General features: G+C 38.5%; 1 protein-coding gene across 5 annotated transcripts; it reads left to right on the plus strand.

The window, feature by feature from the left end:
• The first annotated feature begins 222 nt into the window (after positions 1-222).
• usp10 (ubiquitin specific peptidase 10) lies at positions 223-22903 on the plus strand. Of its 5 annotated transcripts, none has more exons than XM_029498659.1 (15): positions 223-487; positions 9862-9930; positions 10312-10357; positions 10774-10833; positions 12469-13692; positions 16209-16300; positions 16968-17077; positions 17162-17220; positions 17309-17415; positions 17680-17779; positions 18088-18268; positions 19210-19375; positions 19883-20027; positions 20685-20750; positions 20966-22903. In XM_029498659.1, exons 1-15 carry the CDS (start codon positions 467-469, stop codon positions 21151-21153), a joined length of 2634 nt encoding a protein of 877 aa, XP_029354519.1. In that variant the 5' UTR covers positions 223-466; the 3' UTR covers positions 21154-22903. The 5 variants fall into 5 exon arrangements, with proteins under 5 accessions (XP_029354519.1, XP_029354520.1, XP_029354521.1 ...); XM_029498660.1 differs by having other exon boundaries at positions 17312-17415; XM_029498661.1 differs by having other exon boundaries at positions 12472-13692.
• The last annotated feature ends 951 nt before the right edge of the window (positions 22904-23854 follow it).

The following is a 23854-nucleotide window of genomic DNA, read 5'->3' on the forward strand; positions in this document are numbered from 1 at the left end:
ACTGATAATATATTTTTGATCTTTTAAGTGTGTGTTAGTTTTCTTTTTTTTTTTTTTTTTTTTTTTTATTTTGCCCTCAAATAGAAGGTCTTAAATTTTTGAATAACATACAAGAAGGCTTCTGTCTAGGATTCAAAACTTTTATTTTGAGATCCTAGAGCAAACCACCACCGGAAGTGATTGTGGTTATTCCTGAAGCTCACGCTGCCACTATCACCGACCCCGCGCTGCCTCGGTTAGCATGCGAGGAAGATGCTAGACAGAAATGGCGGTGACGGCAAGGCGAGCAGCATGAAGTGCTGATGCATTACACGGACCGAAACCTACGGCTGCCAGGACAAAGTTGGGAAAATGACAATGGCGTCGAAGTAGGACATCTCTCGTAACTGTCATCACAAACCTTACGACTCCTTCCCGGGAGAGTTTTCATCTTATCAGCAGAGGAGAAGAGGAGCTGACCGGGAGCATGGCTTCTCACAGCAACCAGGTAGCTAAGCTAGCTAGCTAGCTAGCTAACTAACGCTAGCTTGCAAAACACCTCCTGTTGCACGCCGAGTTAATATTATTTAGAGACCCGCGACAGCCCTGCATTTGTACAACAATCATAGATGAAACAGTGTCGTACTACAGTAGTAATTCATGCAAGTGCGTGTTGTTTCATTTTGAAAGATCTGCCTTGTCGTGTCATTGAAAGTAAGTACCAAAAAGTGCTTGCTAATGCCCCCCCCCCCTCCCGTAAGCCTCATTGAAACACCACCAGCTTGGAAGCTAACAGGCCCCAGGTCGTCTCCATTCAAATCAGCCAACGGCACCTATTCACTGCAGTTTTTAGGACCTGAAAGATCCGTTTAGCTCAAAGACACGAAAACGTGCCGGATTTTAATCGGGTGACGCTTTTGCGTGAAATTCCACAAGTGTCATGTTCCATTTCCCAGATAAAAGTGACACAGAAAACTGCTGCGTGTGTGCCTGGCCCACCTGCTCAGTGCAGAGACGGGCCTCGCCTCGGCGTATATTTCTATGACTGGAAATACCTGCTTTCATTTTGGCTTTGGGCTTTTCGCGAGCTTAGCGACGGATTTCAGGAATGTTTTGCATGCGGTCGTTTCCCGTTTCCGTGCAGCAGTGAGATGGGACCCAGCAATTGCCTGCTGCTCGCTTAGCTTTTAGCAGGCTAACAGCTTTACACAGGTGGTGTGGTTCTACTTTGTAGGCAGTCCACTAGCTTGTTAGCTAAATGGAAATGCGACAGTGTGGGCCCTCGTTCATAGAAAATATTTATTTTGGTATGGAAACTATTTGAAGCACGGTTGACCTTGTACGCTACAGGGCAGATCTGTAGTCACACTGCTGGTGATTTGTGTGTATCAGATTGTGGATGATTTAGCAATTTAGCTGTTATTTCTGAGGGAGATAGCTGTCATGTGGGAAGGCCCATTTTGAAGTCTAGCATTGCATGCAGAGACATGCCATGTCCGAAGTTCCTTGTGGCTGATTGAAGTAAAGTTGAATTTATCACTAAAATCGGTGCAATTATAAAACCAGCATTTCAATTAGGATTTTTTTTTTTTTTTTTTTTTATAGATTGAGCAGTTAAAAATTGCCAACGACCCTTGTGAGGGGAAACCCTAACTCTCTTCCAAGAGACAAAATTCTGCATGGCTTCTCACTTCCTGAATCCACTATTTCTATTGGCCAACTGTTCAAAAAAGTAAAAGTGCAAGAACACTGTAGTCAAAGAACGTGTCCACTCTTATCATAATGCTGTCAATGAAAATCCCAACATGATGTAGCATTGTTATTATACAGATGTGTTCACTTGGAAATAAGAAGAATGAGTTCTGACATTTGTACTGTCTAGTTTAACTTTTAACAAGGAAAATTCTACATTATGAGCTGCCCAATTCCTACAGGCTACTGGATTTGGCTTCAGCGTTGGGGCTTTTTTTAAGCTGCCACTGTTGGCAGCTTCTTTACCAGTATAATAAATACAACTTTAAAAACACTCTGTGGACCAATAATGGGCTTTGCTGTCTTGTTGGTTTAACTTAAGGAATGAGCATGAGCGATAAAGCCAATCAAATCAGAACAAATGCAAAACAAAAGTTGTCATACAGTTGGAGCTGCCAAATAATCGGACACCACCAGCGAGAAAGATACTTATCTGCTCAGAACAAACTTAATTCTGGAAATGCTTGTCAGTACTGTTCTGTGGCTGCACCCACAGATGTCTCTTGAAAAATAAGATTTAATCTGGAATTCTTCCAATTCTATGCATAAAATACAGGATCATTTATTGCATGCAAAGGACATTTTTGTCATTTTGACTATTTCCCACAAAGCAATAGTTCTATGCCACTCTAAGACAGTAACCAATACACAATTTTGTGCTATGCAGCCACTAAAAATTACAGTTTCAGAGTAAGAAGTTTGATCAGTGAGAAATAGTTACATGTTATCAAATGGTAAGCAGTTTGACTCCACTTTAGTTTGGAGAGTCTCACTAATAAAAAAAAAAAAATTAAGGCTGTAACTCGTATGAGTGGAGTTACTCCTGTTACACATTTCAACAACTGTAGTCTCATAAAGCATTTGAAGACACAACATGCAAAACAACAAGATGAGCACATCAATATGGGGCAAGAAAAAGGACAAACTGCATCAGTAAATGCTCAAAACCGCATTACACATGATATCATAAATAAAGATTGTCTTTTTAGAATTTGTCCCGTCAACACATTATCTTGAAAATTTACCTTAAAAAAAAAATGTGTGTGTGTAAATATAGTAATAAGTAAGACTAATTAGTAAAGCTCAGCTCTTGGTAATGAAGGTGAATTTAAAAATAAGTGTTTTGTGATATAAAAAGCTATTATGCAATCTTATAAATATTGAAATTAAGCTTATTGGCTCCAAGCCCACTGAAAAGTCTAAACTGCTTGGTTTAAAGTGCATGGTGGAAGGGCATTTAGGACATGTCCATATCTTTTTTCTTTTTTTTACATGGTGGAAAAAACTGCCAGGTGCCTGTTTCAAAAGGGTTGTATTTGTCCCCTTAAGCTAGTTTTGGGCATGCATTTCATTAAACTACTGCATCATCACCTGTACACTTGGGGGGGGGAAGAAAAAAGTAATGTTTCCACCTTGGTAAGTTTCAATTCAGTGTTACCCCAGAAGTTGATTATATTTGTTGATTACATATTTTGACTGACAAATTAGTGTCTTGCACAGAAGCAATAAAATCTAACTGTGTAACTAACAAATCCAACAACTTCATGGATAATGAAATTACTGTGGAAAAAACTATATAGATTTATTATCAAACATTGATTGGGGAAAAACTAGCAGGTTTATAAGGTGGTAAGAAATGTAGTGCTGCAGAGTCTCATTCAAGTCCAGAAAACATCCAACATTGTGACACAAAAAATGGTCTTACCTGTTTAAGGCTGTATTGTAATGTTTTACCTCACTTAACCATGTACCTTTTAATATTTTGATATTATTAAATTACTGCACCACTGACTTCAGACCACATTATTATTATTATTATTATTATTATTACAGACATGCAATTGCCTTCAACTTATATATCATCCACATATATCGTGCTTTGTGCTAGGTGTTAGCATGTGTGCCTGATTGTGGCTAAAATCCTACTATTTAGATTAACCCTTCTAAACTGAGTGTGCCGCTGCTGGTCACCACACTTCGGATTACTGTAAATTTGCTCAAGTTTGAGGTTTCTGAAAGCTGAGAATTTGCGCTTCACAGCCAATATAGGGTCATTACGGTAATTCCGCTTGTGCTGTTGCCGGAAATTCCCAATTCTGTTACTTCGTTATTAACCGTTAATACACTTGTTCGACATACAGTAAACTGCCAGATATGGAAGACTCTCAGTGTTGTGGAAAAATGGGCAAGAGCACTTACTCACAGAACACTTTCTGGTCCGTCTATAGTTAGAATAAGCAAAAATTCCTTGGGCTGAATTTAGAAGGGTTAATATTGACATCACAGTTATAAACCAAGATTATACATTGACTGATATGGTTTTCTTTGTGTGTGTTTGTGTGTGTGTTTTAAAGTTGGACTTCAACACATTTTAACATAAACACATAAAAAAATCATATACACAAAATGAATAAAAACGAAAGCATTGCACCTCTAAAATCATACAGAATATAGCACCAGATTTATTCAAGGATTGTTGTATTAAACTATACATAAAAAAAAAATACAGCTCTCAATCACCTAGCTCTAGGTGTAAAATAGGATCCTATTTACCTCTTTGGTTGTTAAGGTTTAACAAATTGGATTAGTTAGACTAGTTTAGCTTGTTCAGTGTGGATGTTAAGTTGTCTCGGTCTACTTCAAAAATAACCATTACCCATACTTAACTGTCAGTAGTAAAATGCAGAGTTATTGATTTAGTTCAGTTTGATACATATGGTATTTGTCATCTGTCCATGATTTTGTTGTCGTGAAACACATACGGGAATCATATTTTTCCATGGGGTAAATAGTTCACTGAACATGACTGTTTATTTCTTTTAACTTGTCAAACTAGTAAAGCAATGTAAACTGGAGACTTTCACACACACAGATTATTGCATGTTTATAGATCTTCTCTCTTGATAGAGAAAATTCTGTCATGTGGGAGTACAGACCATGTTTCAGGCTATGTTCATTATATTGGAGTGAGCCACCTATTCCAATGGAATGACTCATTGAAACATATTCTTATTTTTATGCCTAATTTTTTATTCAACCCTATAAGCATAAACAAACAGACTATCATCCAAATTGCCAAAACATTTCTGCTTAGTCATTCCAAGTACATACAAGTACAACCCCCCCCCCCCCCCCCCCCCCCAACCTGGTCTAAGGTCAGTTTGCTTCTTCTTTAGATAAACTTGTCAATGTCAGAACATTTGAAGAATTTTTATTTAGACTGACTTAGAAATAAGCATGTGACCCGTATAATGTGATAACAACAGGCTAAATGTTTGCATGCTGCTCTGTATTGCATAAAAAATTGACTGTACACAAAATTAGGGCTGCAAATAAAAATGTTAATTACTTAATCAATTGTCTCCAAATTGATTATCCATCACAATTTACTGCTAGACTGCATTAAATCTTATTTAAATTTTTAGTAGTTGTAGAAACATATTCATTGGCAGGTTATTGTGTGAAGTAATTAATGGGGAATGGTGAGGGGTTGATGAGGGAGCAGCTGAAAGGGGCTTAACCAATCAGTATAATTTGTACACAACAGCACTGATTGTCCTCTGGTTAATTAATATCACGGGGTTTGGGAAGAAATTGGCATGCATCCTATGAAAATGAAAGAGTACTGGGCATCAAAAGCTCAGATTAACAAACTTATTTTTTAATATTCAATAAGGGAAAACAGCAATTGTTATACATGTATACTATATACTATACTACATTTAGAACCTTCTATATCTGGCAGTTAACAGTTTGAAAGAATGTAACGAAGTAGTGGATTCGTCAACTACCGGCGACAGCACTTGCTGGATTACCATTATGTCGCTATTGGCTGTGAAGCATAACTGCTGGAGTTTCTCTGATAGAGCAAACATTAGCAAACTTGCGGTAATTTGAAGTGTGGCTGCACGAATGCGCTGCCAGCAGCACACTCAGTTACGAGTTCCTCATTATATCCCCTGTTATGGTTTGCTCACTGATTGTCTAAGAGATAAACCCTTTTGGGGGGATTTTCTAGGTATATGTCTTAAATAAATCGAGAAGAGCTTATGATTTTATTTTATTTATTTATTTATTTTTTAAATAGTCCAATGGCCATTCATCTTTTACTGCTTATCCATTTCCGGGTCACGGGGGGCGTTCATGTTGGGCGAGAGCAGGGTACACGCTGTGCCCAGCTTTCTAGTCCATCGCATGGTAAACAACCCCTCAGACCCACAGGCAATTTAGAGGCACCAGTTAACCTAAACATGCATGTCTTTGGACGCTGGGAGGAAACCAGAGCATTGGGAGAACATGCAGGCTCTGCCCAGGCCTGGGAATCAAACACACAACTTTCTTGTTGTGGGGCAAAAGCGCTAACCACTACACAGCCGTGTTTGCCACATTTCCCATATTAAAAAAATTTTGTTGCTTTGATATTCACAGCGATGAAATGCAGATGATTGCAGAACTGGGCTAAAGTTTGGGATTTATATTTTGTTAGTGTTTCATTGGTATTATGGAACAAACTAAGAACAGCAAGTTCTCACTATAAAAAAGAGTGTTATTGTATTGGCGCACATTCACTATATACACACACTAATCCAACAGACCTACTCTCTGTTGGGCTATACCTTCCTACATCCCTATTTTGTGTGGCTATATGCACATGTGTGCGCTTTCAACACTAAACTGTGTTGAAATCATACAGATGGCTAATTTGTTGTAATCCTCAGTCCAAACGAACAGCAAGGGAAGCTTAGTGTGGTACGTGTGGCACGCCTGCAGAAATAAGCAAAGGGACATTCTTTCTGTTGTGATTGTGTTAGCCATCCTGAGGCCACTGGATTACGGCTGGCTGTTTGTCGCTTGTAGTGCCGTTTCAGCATTGTGGTTCCTTGTGTGGGGCTTTGCTGCCAAAGAGTTACATATGCCTAAGCTGCATTTTCTTTTCTTTGTGCCTCCTCTTTCATGTTCCTCGTTATATTGCATTGAGAGGATTAACGGTGTGCCTAGTGAGTTCCTGTCACCTTTACTCAGTGGCTTTGTGTCTTCGTGCTCATGTGGACACTTGGTGCACTGATTCAGTGTTTGTGATATTGACCCCACCCCCAAAGCAAAACATTGGACTAAACGTGGGATAATTGGGACAGCAGGAATGGGGACATTCTGCTATCCAGTAATTTACTTGATGAAATCTGCCTGGAAAATATCCATCTTCCTCCCTTCCATGCTAGTAATTACAGTGCCAATACCTGTTAAATGGTTTTCCAGTAGTTAAGCTTGTCTCTTGAGGGCAAATTGACTTCTTTGTAGCAGTTACAGAAGTTTTGGTTAACCTGACGGACATGAACATTTAAATGTGAAAATACAATTTGATGTCCACAGGTATGGTAGGGAGATAAGGTGTAAGGGGATTAAGCGTGTGCAATTTATATTTTATCGTTCACTGTATTTTCAGTATAGACGCCACAGCCAATACAGTGCGGACATAGCAGCGTTCCAAAACTCAAATAGGGATGGCAGAGGGTGCCAGCGGCTCTCCTCTGATAGAGCTAATAGCCAAAGTAAGATTAAAATTAAATCCATCCACAAATACTGTATAAGTATGATGATGACCAAGATCAATGACAAGATAAATGAATAGAAAAGCCAAAAATTTTCTGAAAGATATAATTTATGTTTTGCAATCTGGCTTATTCGTCATATGATTGACAATTTACTGCCCCAGATTTCTAAATCTCATAAGTGTGCACACAAAGTAAACCACCTGTGAACAGCAATCATTCAGAATTTGTTGTAACACCCAGCAAGGAGAATATAGTAGCCAACGTCAGGTAGGGATACTCCGATCAACTCTTTGGGGGGCAATTATTGATATCAATCCTGCATTTAAACTGTTGTATGCTGTCTAGCGTTGTGCACCACCTATAGACATAAAATTAACTCTTGAATCACAGTTAAGAGCTTTGATTATCATTAACAATGGATGGATGAGTTAACAAGCTTTGACTGGGCTTTTTTCTCATACTTGCTGTATTGGGTGATGGGTTCTATGTCTGAGGTTGGTGGTATTAAAATGTTGACTTCCGCTACAAGGAATTTCAGTGTTGCATTCATTGCAAATAACAAGTTTGCCTTTTTCAGACATCATGAAAAATTGCCAGACCAAAGAATGTATTGTTGCAAGCTGGTTTCGCAGTGCTGTGGTCATAGATAGGTGCACAAGGAGAGTAACAATCAAAATATTTTGAGAAAAAATCGGCAGATCGGAGTGCTAGGGACAAGATGCAAAAGGATGGAGAGGAGAAAGGAAGGAGGTGGTGCCATGTCCTGTTCCTGTCACCCCACTCAGGATTAAGAGAGTCCAGAGGGTTTCTGTGTAGCTCTATAGAGAGATGAGAGTCCAGGTAGGTGAAGGTGTCCCAACAGAGGAACTAAGTCAAAGACGGGGTACGTAGTGATGGAATGAAAGAAGAGCTCAGCCCATTTTTGGGAGGGTTCATCAGTTCTTCATGATATGACCCAACGGAGCTGGCAAGTGAAACCACACATGCATGTGGGCATCCCATAAATATGAGTGAGACCATCACCGGGGCCCAGGCTGCCCAGGCCTGCCACTCTGTGTGTGGGAGCAAGTGAGGCACCAAACTCAAAGAGCCCCTGCAGCCGCACAGCACGCGGTGCGTGAGTGTGTTGGCGGGGTGCATCAAATAAAACAGTCAGCACACACTCGCTGACTGCGACTAAAATCAGTCGTTCTTATACATCCCGAACAAAATGAGAATACAAGACTGCCAACTTAACTTTCACGTTACAATAGTGTCAACAGATTAGCTTGCGATGCTAATGCTAACGGCTGCATCGTCAACCATTCCGTGCTGTAATAAACAAACGCCTGAACAGATATCTCCAGGTTCTGCTAGCAGAGTAACAAACCAACATGTGCTTCAGTACTGCCAAACTCACCTTAAATACAGTTTAAACAATGTTTTAATGCAGGTTTCTGCACACAGTCATTACACACTCTTCTCTTGCTGACTCCAACTAAAATCAGTCAAGGAGAAGATGTTGACTATGCGGTGGACAACCCTCCTAGTTGTGAGATGGCACCACCCGTTGTCCCTTTCCAGTACTGCGCCCATATTTAACTGAAATCAGTTAACCAGGAAAAATAGGCAAAAGCAAGAAAGAAACAGAGATAAAATGGATATACGGCTGTTTACAACTGCCTTTAATACAGATTTATGAACTGTTTTTTTTTTTTTTTTTTTTTTTTTTTAATCTCAGACGAACTCTTATATAACTATTTTTAATCCATATTGATTCAGAACTGTTTTTCATTCATCTCACACGCCGCAGCCCCCGGTGCTCCAGGCGGGTAACGGCAAGCACTGCTGAACCACCCTAGCAAGCGCACTTCAAAGTGACTTCAGCACTATTTAAATATTCAAGGAATTGTCTTCTATTAGTTGCCCAGTTGTTGCATTATTTGTTTATTTATTTTGTAAAAATGCAGAAGTCATTGCTGCTATTCATCACGTCTATCTCTGTACTATTTATTATTTTATAACTAAATATACCCAGTGAGGTGAACCCAGTCGTTTGGTTTAAGTAAAATCTAACAACCACAGAGACCAGCTATGAACAAAATGTGTGTTTGTGACAGTGAGCATCTCAATTTCCAGTGGTAATTTTAGTTAAGGCACAGCAGATTGAATGCAGAACAAAAATGAAAAATAACACTGCCTACTCAGGGTAGCCCTAATGTTTCACTTGCTTTCGCTTGTTTTTAAGATAAGGTGTTTTGGTTTTTGCTATTTTAACCAGTGTTACCAAATGTAAAACTTTCCTTCAAGTCCTGGAATCCAATCAGAGCCATTTGTAATCATGGTTTATCTACGACGCTGCATGACTCATCATTTCATGTGGTGCTCCACCTTTGGACTGACTGACTAGATCATGGAAGTTTCCAATGTGGATGTTTTTTTTTTTTTTTTTTTGTTCCCCCCCCCCCCAGGTCAGTTTAAGCTATGGGGAGGAAGGTCCTGTTATTCAGCATCTACATTATATCATTTTTCCCTTGAATTTTTCTCCAGCTTAATAATAATGCTTACAACTAATGGCTTTATTGACTTCTTCCCACAGTACATCTTCGGGGAATTCAGCCCTGATGAGATCAATCAATTTTTTGTGACTCCACGATGTTATGTCGAGGTGAGCAGATGAATTACAATATGTTTCTTTATTTGACAGTAATAATTCATTTTTACGTGGGCAGACAATGATGGTTGATAATTTACAGCTTTTGAGATGCATTTAGAGCCTGGAGTTGACAAGTGCCTAAAATTACAATTACGGTGCATGATAAATATTTTTGTTTCAGTCCATTTCAAATAGATTGATAATTAATCTTTACTTAATCATCTATGTTTATGTTTAATACATACATTTTTAATTGTTTGAAAAAGTGATGGTGGCATAGACTTGTTGAAAATGTAATTTGTAATTTAATATAATTTCCCAGTACTGATGAAGTTTTGTACCAATGATTTTTCCTCTAATTTCTAATTTACTTCATTTTATTTGTTTCCTCAGCTTCCTCCGTTCAATGACAAAGTCCCGTGCATCAGTCAGTCTTCTGGTATGTACATTTCATCCAAAGTATTTGCTAGATTATGTTTTCTTCATTTATTTATTGGCATGAAAATATCTTATACCCTCTGTACCTTATTTAACATGCTCTTAGTTGATATCTGTGTAGGTTAATAGAGCAGGTCTTTTGTAAGCTTGAAGCCCAGGCTGAACCAACCTGATTTGACTGGATGGGAAAGGCTTTTCATATCATTTTTTTGCCATATTTATAATTGCAGTTCTGTATGTTTTTGGGTTTTTTTTTTTTTTTTTTTTTTTTTTTTTTTTACAAACCCCAGATATTGACAGCAGGTCATGAAATTATCGGCCACCAAAATGAAAAATGTAAAACCAGCCACCTGTCTTTGAAATGGTACTCATTTGCACATGATATCTGCCTTACCTTGATTTGTATTGATTATTTAGGAGGTTACTGCACTCCTGGTGTACCTTATATTATGGAGTCTATGGGACTGCAGGTTTGCGGTGAGTTGAGGAGACACCCTGTGGCTTGACTAGCTGTTGTGCGTTTGCTCTAAAACTCAAAATCCAGGTTTCAAAAACTGGTGGCTTCCTAAACCTTGCGCCTGTTCTTCCTCTTGCCTGTTGGTAAAATCTGTAGAGCTTTGCATGCTCAAGATACTGCTAAGTATCTTATCTTCTCTTGCATACAATGCATTTTCACTGCGCTGACCGCAGGACTCCCAAGTTCAAGTAAAATTTTGTTACATTTTTTGTATGGTTTAACAAAATAGCTTATTTACCAGGGACATAGGGATGATTTTTGTGTGGTTGCTAACATAGTAACAGATTTATACTTACATGGAGGTTTTATTGCTAAATTCATTTTAGTGTCATTTTTACAGTAAAATTTGACTTCAGTAACACTAACAGAAGGCCTTCTAAAAGCAGTAGAGGAAGTAACTGCTGTTTTCATACCCTATTAACGCCTGTACAATATCAGGGTTTACAGTTGGGGTGGCCGGAGTAGCTCTGTCATGGACAACTTGGATGATTTTTCTAATTTGCACTTACTAATGTTTCCAGCTTGTTTACCTTTTGACTTTGCACTTCTCACCAAAAAATTTATGATTTTAAGATGTTAATCAACATAGTTTAACTAAATATTGAGGTACAATTTGTTTTGTGTAGATTTTTTTTTTTTTTAATTGATTTGTGTGTTGTGTGTTGTTCTTCATTGCTGTAGCAGCTAGTTGCACTTAGGTAATGTAAAAGTACTCAGTTTCTAGGAGAGAAGTCATACCGATATAGAGCACAGATGGGCAGTCCATTATGAAACTTGTGATTTAACCATATGTTCAAACATTCTAGATATTTTAAAATGCAGTATTTTCATTCCAACTTCATTTCACATCATACTGCTTCTAAAAATTAGAATTAGATTCAAATGGCAACATTTTTTAAAATCCTGTGTTGATTAGATGTCATCATAATAGATTAACTGCTTGGAGGTTTATGGTTCAGTTCATTTATATGGTTCGTAGTTCTCAAATTGATGACTATTAGACTTTGTATCTGAAGGTGAGTATTGGGAAGCATAAGGTAGGCTTATTTGTGTTTTCTAATGTGCTTTTGTATTGTACGTTGCTACATTGCATCATTCAATCAATGATTATAAGTTACTTTTTTTTTTTCTCCTTTCAGTATTTATGAAGTGATGTCGCAGTTGACATCAGGATTTTGTAAAGTGACACAGCCTTAGCATTTGTAAAGCCAATTAAGCACACCTACAATCATACCAGCGGTTGGCACTACTGAATACAAATTTCGTGACAGATTAAAATTTATTTTATACAAATAAAATAAAGCTGAATTTGTAAAGCATATTAAGTACACTTACAGTCAAACCATCAGTTAGCATTACTGAATACAAATTCTGTGACGGTTCATCAGTATATAATTTCAGTGCATAAATTTGTTTCTAGTTTAGGCCAAAAGGTAGAATGTATTTGACTACTGCTACTTTTTTATTATTATTGAATTTAGTTGAAATTACTAAACATTTCACCGAAACATACTAAAAGTGTACCTACTTTCAGCATTTAGGCTTCATTTAAAAAAGAAAAAAAAAATTCTAATTGATTGAAATGTCATCTGCAGCAGAAGACTATCAGCACATTGAGTTTGGCGTTGATGAGGTGATGGATTCCAAGGCTGTTGGATTGAATGATCCTCTGTACAAGGTGTCGAGCACCCTCAACCCCCAGGCTCCAGAGTTCATCCTGGGCTGCCAGTCAACCCAGAAGACCCAACAGACAGCCCCTCCAGCAGCTGATGTCCCTGATGGAACCCATTTCAACTCACTGGATGGCCCTGATTCTGAGGCCTCAACCTTGGACAATCATCAGGCCTGCCAGGACATGGATGGACTCCCTGGTAGCCTGGGACAGCGAGAGAGGAAGAAGAAGAAAAAGCGACCACCTGGGTACTACAACTACCTGGACCCATCAACTGGCAGTAATAACAGCAGTGCAGCAGATGGGACGCCTGTAACAGCACTGCTAAATGGACATGCACTCAGTGGTCCACATAACGCTGTGGATGTAAAGGTATTGTCAGGGGCAGAACTTTCCACCCTTGGACCTGTCTCCACTACAACATCAACAGCTGATGTGGCCGCAGCCAAGTTTGTTCCATCGTCCACTTCAAATCAGAGGACTTGTGATAGCCCTGATGACTCTTGTTTTGACTTAACAAGTGGAGCTGCCTCTTTATCAGATGGCAATAATGCAACTTCCTCCTCTTCATCTTCCTCTCAAAGCAGAGGGATGACAGAGGGACCAAGGACTGCAGATGAGCAGCCAGATCATTTGGCTCCACAGAGCCCCAAACTTTCTGATTCTCCCCCCAGCCCCCGTTCCAAATCACCTCTTCCTGCCTCAGCTGCTTTGGCCACCCCCTCTGTCGCCACTTCCATGACAACTACTGAACTGGAGGGAAGGGAGGAAGCAGACAGTGGGGTGGCCAATGGGCTAGCAGAACGTGAAACTCCCGTTAGTGCAGATGGACACAAAGAAGACTGTGAGAGTGGGGAGCATACTCCACAGGCATCCCCAGACTCTGATGCCCAGCTGGCGGTGACAGAGCAGGGCCATTCGCCTGTGATTTCAGCAGCACCTACTGCCAACCTCCCCAAGTCCTGGGCTAGCCTCTTCCACAACTCCAAGCCTCTGCCTGGGGGTCCTCAGGCTTTTGTGGAGGTAAAGAATGTTGTGGAAGTTGTATCTCCCTCCCTTGCTACACCAGAGCAGCCTGAGAAAGTTGGGGAGGTCAAAGATGGACCTATCCATGTTTCAGAGGATCCAGTGGCCCCCAAACTTGCAGGTATTATATGAAGAAGCTCATTATGTACATTTGGTAACTACACTTCATGTCTGTTTTTTATGTTGTTTAAGCTTCACATGTTGGGCTGCAGGAACAATGTGCATTACAACTAATGTTTACTTCCCCTCCACTTGGTGGCAATGTTGAGACAGTTATGTTCCCTCTTCTGCTATGTATGTTTGGGAAGAGTAGGCTGATAAGTGACTAAATTTATGTTCTGCAGTTTATTTTCTTGTATGCTATGAAAAGTATATTACGTCACAGCAGGTCACCACTGGAAAGCGTTTGTAGCCATGTTACGTTCATATTCAGGGAATGAACACTAGATGGTGTTACTACATCTACCCATAGCTGTTAGTCTTGTAAAGCTTAACATCATGATCCAACACATTAGTAGGCAAAGAATACCTTGCAAGCCTTAAGAGAAAAGGGTGTCAAATGGCTTCTTCTTTTTATTTATTTATTTATTTAATTAAAATCATGGATTACCATGAAAAATGGTTTTAGGTTAACGCACGGCCACACATTCACTTAAAACATTCAAATGTTTAACTCAAGAACAAGAGAAATAATTCTCAATAAATAATTTATTTTTATTAGAGACATAACACCACATTGATCAGGTCAGGCAAGGAAATAAACGATTGGGGAATGGTGTCAAATGTTGAGATCTTTTACACAGTTTAGTCTGCATCTTTTATCTTTTTGCAAGTTCTTAAATAAGTGAACCCAAAAGTCAAAGTATTTAGCTGTGCCCAGTCATTCTGAACTGTGTTTTACAGATTCTCTCAAAGGCAGTGTACAGTATTTGAGAGCTTTCTATTCATCAAAACGTAGATGTGTAGCATGTGGGCACATTTATTTCTTCACTCAGAATTCAGAACATCTCATCGTCTCATCAAGTTACTTACCGAGCACTCACTGAGGATACCTTGAGATTAAAAATGTTTCATGATAAGGTATGGAAGTGTTGGCTTCTGTGAAGAAAATATTACTTCTCAGAAAATCTTTTAGTTGTATTTGTCTTCTGCACATTACTGTCATATCTAGGCACCAGTTGCAGAATTTTCTTAAAAATACAATAATTATAATTGCATTTATCGAAAAACACTAATGGGTCATGTTGGCTTTGTAGAATCTATCCTTTGGGGGAACAATGTGACATATTGAGACAATACACTATCTTGAGCAATGCGAATAGGGGGGGGGTGGAAATTTGCAGGTGTTGTGTATTACAGAGTTTGTCAGCATCAATTAAAATTATATTAAACATAGAGCTGGAGGATAGGCACAATACATGAGATTTATTTTGGCAGGTATTGCAAACATTTATTTGAATCGATTTGAGTTAATTGTGCAGCCCTAATGTAGAATTAAACAATTACAAAATGTAATTGTTGAGAGTTCCCAGCTGGAAATTTGTTCTCAGTTCACTTCTTGTTCTCCCTTGTGATTCTGTCCCTCTAAACACTCACCTCACCCATCCAGTAAAAATCCTTGGTGTGTGTTGCTGTAAAAAGAAGGGTGGGAACGGAGCTGGCGAGAGTGAAGGTGCCAAAGCAAAACAAATGATTATTAAGCAAAAAAAAAAAAAAACAAAAAACCTTAACATGCCTGTCTTGTAACTATAGTCCAGATAGCTGATTAATTTAAACAAGATGAATGTCCTAGTATTGTAGCAAATGTTTAGTTGTGTTAGAGATTGCCACAGGTATGTAAAATTGCAAATTGAAGCAAACAGATGTAGTTATATGCAGAAAAATTTACTGACCCCTGTCACCTGTGTGTTTCCTCTATAAAATCACACACAGGGAATAGAAATTCACTTCTGTTTTATTGCCTAACATTGTATGTGTCTCAATATTTAACATCCTTGTCATGCATTAGAAATAGTCAATCAAATTGTCAGTGTGACCCAGTGGCACGTCTCGGTTTAAATACTGAACACAGTTATGCTGTTTCAGAAAGTTCTTCAGTTTCTGATATCTTCAGTTTAAATTAGCAAAACATCCATTCACAAAAAGAAAAATGGGTTTTCAACTGTGGTTGTTACAGTGTGAGCTAATTAATCACCATGCCACTAACTGACTTATTGTCATGAAACTGCATTTTTGTATTGTATATTATGTCATTGTTCTTATGATCAAAGCCATAAGGAGTGCACTAATGTTTTTTTTCTTTTTAAATCAATGTGTGAATGTCCACGTTACCATGGGAGTTGTTTTATAATGACAGTATCCCTTCCTAGGCGTGGTAAAGAAATTTCTTGCCCTTACTCTGACAGTCTCTTGTGCTGTTGTCACAAGAGGTAGGAGAAGGAGAAGAAACATTTTTATTTGTTTATTTTTTTTTAAGGAAGATTCGCTTTTATTTAAAATCTGTTGTAAATTTCACCATATCACATTTCTACAGACTGGAATTATTTGCTCACAAAATCGCATTTGATGTGCCTTTTGATGATTGGAAGTTGTAAAAGGGTTCCTGTTTATGAACATTGTGTTTGTTTGAATCCCCAGAACTTATTGAGAATGTGAAGTTGATACATAAACCAGTGTCTTTGCAGCCGAGAGGACTGATCAACAAGGGAAACTGGTGCTATATCAACGCTGTATCCTTTAACTCAATTCTTTACACCTATAACTTTTTACCTCTCTGTGTCTCCACATTTCTACAGTTAGCTCTTGGGAACATGACTTGCTTACATTGGTGCTGTGCCAAATAGCAAAAAGGGAAAATGGACTCGAGCCCCAAAGAAAACTGATTGATGCTTTTGAAAACAGTATGCCATTGTGAAATATAGTTGTTTGGCTGACACTTACTAAAGGTTGACTTTCTGCTCTATCAGCAAAACTCCTAGAATTTTCATGTTTCATCTAGGCCCCTTTAGAGAACATGTTATCAATAACCAATCTTTTCATTTTATTAAGTCTTTTTTCCTTTTTTTATTTTGCAAGATGATGATTTTCACCCTCTCAAAGGGGAAGAAATGATAATGATTTTTCTTTTTAATACCCCATAAAAATAAATGGCTCCTTGGGCTGCAGGAAATAATAATGGTGACTGTTTTTGAGACAGTGAACAATAATGAGAAAATAATCTTAAGTTTCAAATCTAATGAAAATTCATAAACAATTATTGGAGACATTTTCCTCCTGAACATTGCTAGAATTAACAAAACTAAGAAAACAAAATTTATTTGTTAACTTATATCAAATTAGAGATTAAAGAAACCTGTCAATGTTGTATATGCATGGTTTCCCTAACTCTGGACACAGACCCTACAGGCCCTGATTGCATGCCCTCCCATGTATCACCTGATGAAGTCCTTTCCTCTGCATAATGAAATGCAAAGACCATGTACTTCCACACCCATGCTCGATAACTTGTAAGCACTTTTTCTGCATCCCAATTTTAAATTGTTGAAATGTATTTTGCACAGACACATTGGCATGATTTCTTTGTTTCTCAGTGTAAGACTGGTGAACGAGTTCAACAACATGCCTGTGCCATCAAAAGCCAAACAGCAAGGTAAGATATGACATTATGCAGCACTGTGATAAGTTGACATAGTTTTCTGTTGGTGTCACTGATGATGTGGAATTTCTAACTCTGTCAGCAGCTGTTGGTGATAAGGTCATGAAAGATATTCGACCTGGTGTACCATTTGAACCGACTTACATTTATCGACTCCTCACACTCATCAAGTCAAGTCTCTCTGAGAAGGTAGGCTATTTTACTTTTGGATCTCATGCATGATATAGTCATAGCAGAGCAGCATCATGTTGGATTGTGATCAGACACCTTTTATACAACTCTCTGGAAAATGCATTAGACCCAATGAGTCAAATTTGATGCAGTTTTCATGAGTGAATTCCTTGTCTGTGTTTACTTTAGTAAATGACTGTCTATGCACATTCATATGTACATGCTGGTGTTTTTGTTTGTCAGTGTTTTAATTGGTGTTGATGTCTGTGCTTCTGCTCTCAGGGCCGACAAGAGGATGCGGAGGAGTATCTTGGCTTCACTCTGAATGGATTGCATGAAGAGATGCTGGCATTGAAAAAACTAATCACGCCTCAGGAAGAGAGTAGGATATTTTTTTAATTCATTTTTACCTCTGTTAAATTTGTTTTGTTTTTTTCTCTGCTACTTATGTATTTTAAATAGAGAGCCATGTATTATTTAGTAACTGAAAGGATGAAGGGAGACAAACCCAAGATTTCTCAGCAGAAATAATCTTCATGATGATCTGCTTGACCAATGATAAATTGAAATTATGTTGACTTGCTTACAAGTTTTAACCTAACAAGGGATTCAAGCGAAGAGTCAATTTTACTTATTTAAAGGCACTTGAATTTTGTTAACATTTGAGTGTTGTTTTTGTTGCCTAAACAGAAGCTCCCACACCCAATGGGCCCGAATCCCAGTCAGGTGTGGATGAATACGTTGCTGAGAAAGAGGAGGATGGTAGCGAGGATGAGTGGGAGCAAGTGGGCCCTCGAAATAAGACTTCAATCACTCGCCAAGCTGACTTCGTCCGCACACCTATCACTGACATCTTTGGTGGCCACATCAGGTACATTGATAGATGATTTGAAAATGCATTTCAAAAACACTTTGGAGGTAAAAAAAAATGTAATGGACCATATGTTAAATATATGAATTGGAAATGGCTGCTGAACATTTGCACAGTTTTTGTTCGTATGCAGTTTTTAAAATTTCATGACACAGCTTTATCCTTGGTGATGGCTCTTTTTCCCTAGTTAATATGCCAAACTCGAGCAAGAGTTGCCTTAACTTTTTGTGCATACTGGGATAGCTGTAAAATTTTTGACCTCTGTTCATGGTCATCACAAATGGGTCTGCCACCAACCATCTCTGTCTTTTCACCAAACATCCTTCAGAATAACAGCTACTGTGGTTTGATTGTGGTCAGAAGTCTCGTCAGCAAGACGTAGGGCACTCATCCACAAACAAAGGTCTTAGCTTTCAGACAAATAGGAAAGTTTAGAACCTGTGCGGGTGTAGCTTGCCTAAATAATATGTTCTAAGAGGTCCTGGTCTGGCACAGTCCTGGTCCACAGTGGTTACACAGTTTCTTAAAGGATTATTTTCTCAGAAATGGTTGTAACCAAAGAGAAATGGAATACAGAAGTGTGTGTTTATGTAGGGCAATGTGTATGCACACTAAGCTTGGCTATAGCCCACAGTTTTCTTCAGACACTGGTCAGAAAAATGGGGTTGCCTTGAGGGAATCACTGTAGCATATTGAAAATTATTTTTGTTTCAACATAATTTAACCCTTTTGACCAATGGGAGCAGCTTCCAGTAGACCTATTCCGTATTTATTTCATCTGATGTTGCATTCATGATGAGCCTGCAAAGTTGAATCTTTTGAATTTGAAGTTGAATGTTTTTTTTATTGGATTTTAGTCCTGAATCTTTCTGTTGCAAAAAATGTATGAATTATAATTTTATATTTGTTCAGGATTTCTAACTCAGATTTTTCTTTGTCAGATCGGTGGTATATCAACAAAACTCAAAAGAGTCAGCCACTCTGCAGCCTTTTTTCACCCTTCAGCTTGACATTCAGTCAGAGAAGATCCGCACTGTCCAGGAGGCTCTCGAAACTTTGGTGGCACGGGAGTCTGTCCAGGGCTACACTTCTAAAACCAAGCAGGAGGTGTGTGTAAAACCAACATTTTAATCAAGTTTCTGTTTCACACGTGAAAAAAAAAATAAAAAAAATCATATAGTTCTTTTTTTAGTCTAAGTAAACAAGAAGTAGTTGAAAACGGCACAGACTGTGACCATTAAACTGGGACAACTAGTGCAGGGAACATCTGCTCTACAGCTGCATAATGGGCACACGCTTAAGTGTGTGTGTGTGTGTGTGTGTGGGGGGGGGGGTTTATTTTATTTTTTTTGGCGACAAAGCATCAATCATTCTAATCTTTATCGTTTTAGTGATGGTTAAAATTGGTCCACAGCCTGACAAACTAAAGCCCTGAAATGTAGTGACTCATCACTTTTTCCCTACGCTTCTTTTGTTCTTGTCTCTGTTTTGCAAAGAAGTATTTTATTGGATTTTAGTCCTGAAACTACAAATGAACTTTAATGAGTAGTTGATTATTATGCTTGAAAAATGTTTTGATTTCCTCTGACCTTTCTTCTTTGTCCTTATTTCTAGATTGAGATCAGTCGGCGAGTGACTCTGGAAGAGCTGCCACCTGTACTGGTGCTCCATCTTAAGAGATTTGTTTTTGAAAAGACTGGAGGCTGCCAGAAACTGACCAAGAACATTGAGTACCCCGTTGACCTGGAAATCAGCAAAGGTAGTGATCCCAGGATCCTTTATCTGCACTGAGCAGAGATGCAACACTATGGTATTTTGCTGTTGTAAAATTACTTTTATAACTTGATGATAATTGGGTTCTTCAAGTTTACATCACTGAATCATCAACTTTAAGATGTGCTCAATTAGTATCTTATCGGGGGATGATTCTACAAGCTGGTCAAAAAATAAATAAATAAAATAAAACCCCTGTCATATGTTCTACAGTGATCCCCAACCCCAGACAGACATTTATCTTTTGGACATTCAACAGTGATGAATCATGTGGAGGGGGAAGAGATGTGCCCAGTTTGGACTGACACATTAAAATGCCACACATTGTAGACTGATTAAAAATGCAATGCAAAACCATAATAAAGCTTGGCTTAAGCACGGTGGCTGACACTTTTTAATACATTTTTAAACTACATATTCTTTCAAGTAACATTTGAGGAAAGATGTTAAACTTAGAAAAGATTGTAAAATCTCAGGACAATATTTGATGCCTCAACATGACACTTGTCACTTCACCTCCAAACCTTCTGTTTTTAGTGCATTTTGTGTTGACTTCATTTACGCCATTCATTAGTTGTTATAATTTAATTCAGTTTGTAACTTCCTAGTGTAATCAGTCAATTATCCTGTCACTTGCTTTCAGATCTCTTGTCTTCTGGAGTGCGGAGCAAAGTTGTGAAAGGCCAAAGAACTTACAGGCTCTTTGCAGGTATGATTGAATTGACTTGTTTCCACGACACATCAAAATAACAATCCAAGAAGTTCTCCTTGAAATGATAATTTGTCCTGTTGAATCCTTAAAGGACTACCTTTTGTAAGTGATGGTGTTAAATAATTTTGTGTTGCACATAGTTAAGTCAGATATGAACAATGACTCTCGAATACCGTAAAACATCAAAACATTTCTCCTTTTTGTCCTGACAGTTGTCTATCACCATGGGAACAGCGCGACAGGCGGTCATTACACCACGGATGTCTTCCACATTGGTCTTAATGGCTGGCTGCGCATTGACGACCAAACAGTAAAGGTCATCAACCAGTACCAGGTGGTGAAGCAGACTGCAGAGCGCACCGCCTACCTGCTGTACTACCGCCGTGTCGACCTGCTGTAGACACAAACAACACACGCCCAACACAATATCCGTATATATTAAACACAAACACCAACACACACGCTCAAAATGCACTCGTTGACAACACAGTAAATGACAATGCACATGACTCAAACATACAGCAAACTAATGAACAGGAACACTGCCCAACTTCTCTCGCAAGATTTTCCTCTTCCCTTCTGTCCCTGCTTTCCTGACAACCAGCTTTTCCAACGCCCTTTTACCTTGCCCCTTTTTTCTTTTCGGAAGAAGAGAAACAAGCTGCATTCACAAAGATTCCCGTGTGACTGCTCTTCCTTCTCTGTGCATCACTGCTGTGTTTTTGTTTTTTTGTTCTTTTTACTTTGACTCTTGTTTCACATGTAAAGCATCAAGGAAGGACTGTTGAGTAGACAGTGGTTGAGTTGAGGTTACAGGTTAGGACCTGAGACTCACCTGACTGAGCCCACAGCTTGGTTCAGATAGCAAATAGTGGACTCACTCACACAGGAAGAACTATCTACCACAGGCTGCAAGTGGATTGTGGGGGTAACTTCTCTTGTTTGAATGACCTTTTTTTTAGGAAATGACTCAAATATCAGTGTTTGCCTTTTTAATAAAAGAACTGTTGGCCTGAAAAGTTTGCCACAGTGTAAAAAGCCTATTTAAATTTGCCCTAGTGGATTGAAAAGGCCCAGCACCAGCATTATCATAAGTTTCTCCTCCCAAAGGACAGATTGTCTTCTCCGCTGCCACCAAGTCCTACGCCACCATTTCCTCACTTTTACGATGCTTTCAAATGTTATTACTTGTGCCATCAACGACATGAATAAGAAAATGGGTGGTATGGGATTGGGAACCGAAAAGCTTCTGAATTTGAGAGATCATTGTTATGGTATCTGGGTTTAGATGTAGAAAGTTTATCTAAAAATATTAATGTGCTTTAGAATTTAATAACAAATAAGCTTATGTGTGCAAAGTATAAACTGATTATGATATGACAGGCAAATGCATATTTTGCAGATATTTAGATTAAAATCTAAAAAATAAACAAAAAACCCCCTAAAAATGTCAAATCAAGCTGACTGAAAACTTGCTAGTTTTTAGACTCAGTTATTATACTGGAGAGATGGTAACCAATCACTTCCACTTCCAGCTTCCACTGCAAAACCTGCCCTAGTTTACTTTTTTACATTTCCGTCTCAATCAGTTTTCTTTATTTCTTTCTTTTGTCTTATCTAATGGTTCCACCTGTGGATCGGTGGCTTAAAAGTGTAGTTCTGAGCCACACCACCTGCCTTAGGTCCAATGTGTGAAGTTTTTCCACTCAATGTACAAGTCTAACCCTAATCAGGCGGCAACGGCAAGTCTATTGTCTGAAGAGTTAGGGGAATGTACTGGACACCTCTGTATTTGACTCTTTTGTGGTCCAGCGTGCCCTTGTAATGAAGGGGAACAAAGTGTTTAGAGGAAACCGAACTACATTTGTGATACGAGCCGCTCTGCATAAACCCCCGGACATGCACACAAAAGGAGATAGTTTGCTTTTGTTGATATATTGATTTTGGGATCATTCATGATTGTGATATTTTGTTTGAGTTTCTTGATAATGTTAGTTTTATTTTCTTTTTGTCATTGATCATTTATTGGCTGTCCCTTTGCTCTCGCTCCCTTCAGAAAAATATGCTTGCATTTGAATTGGTGTTTGAAAAGAAACTACACAGGCTAAAGCACAACAATGAATAAAATTGATCTAGTTCTTTGCTTGATATTTATTTCCATTTGTCATTTTCTCTTTCCTTTTTCTTTTTTTTTTTTTGGGGGGGTGGGTTCTTTTTCACAAGACCTGAGCTATTTCTATGTGACTTAGGGTTTCACTCTTGGACTTTAATCAAAAAATCACAGTTCTCACTATAAAAAAAAGGAACATAGGTCAGAAGGCAGTTGTCCCACACTAAAGTGCTTCAGATCAAAACAAAACAGTGTGCAAAATTTTTCTTGTTTAAGAGCAGCAGTTAATGTAAAATGTCCCTTATTCGGCTAAGTCAATTTAATGTATTTTCAAAATGACATAGTTAATCTTTGAAATAATTTTTTGCAATGTAATGCCAGTATGTGGTGCATAGACTCCTCATGGATTTCAAAATCAGAAACCTTTCCCAGGTTAACTAAAGGAAAAGAAATAAGCCCTCCTGCCTTTCCTTCAAACTTTTTGCCTTCTCCATTTGACGTCTTGTCATGCCTTGTCACAGCCTACATCTCATTTCACACACGAAACCGCATGCTGTTTAGACAGTTCTTACAACTTTAATGACAGTTCAGTTGTGCTGCAGGCTTTGTAATCATTTCTGCACAAATTGACAGTGTTAATTTGCATATTTCCTTTTTTGAAAAATTTTCAACAATGTCTGGAAGTTGGGGCTTTGAAATGGACACCTTGAGCTTTCTGTTGTACAGTTTTATCTCAGTCTCTCTTGGCTGGTCAGGAAATGTGCTGGTGAAATGCTTCAACAATGTCTCTCTTTTCAATATGTGCTCCTAACACTATTGTCTGCTGGGAATTGTTAGGATAAGGAACTAAAAACTAAATCTATTCTGTCTTAATTTTGAGCCGCCAGCGTTATATTTTGTTTATTGTTCAAATAAAGGATTGTGCAAAAAGCAGCAGTAGTGAGGTGTAGTCAGAAGACTACTGGGCTTTCTTATAATTCAGTAAATACTG

The sequence above is a fragment of the Echeneis naucrates genome, chromosome 3 (assembly GCF_900963305.1).
Source record: "Echeneis naucrates chromosome 3, fEcheNa1.1, whole genome shotgun sequence".
In the NCBI taxonomy this organism is placed as follows: Eukaryota; Metazoa; Chordata; class Actinopteri; order Carangiformes; family Echeneidae; genus Echeneis; species Echeneis naucrates.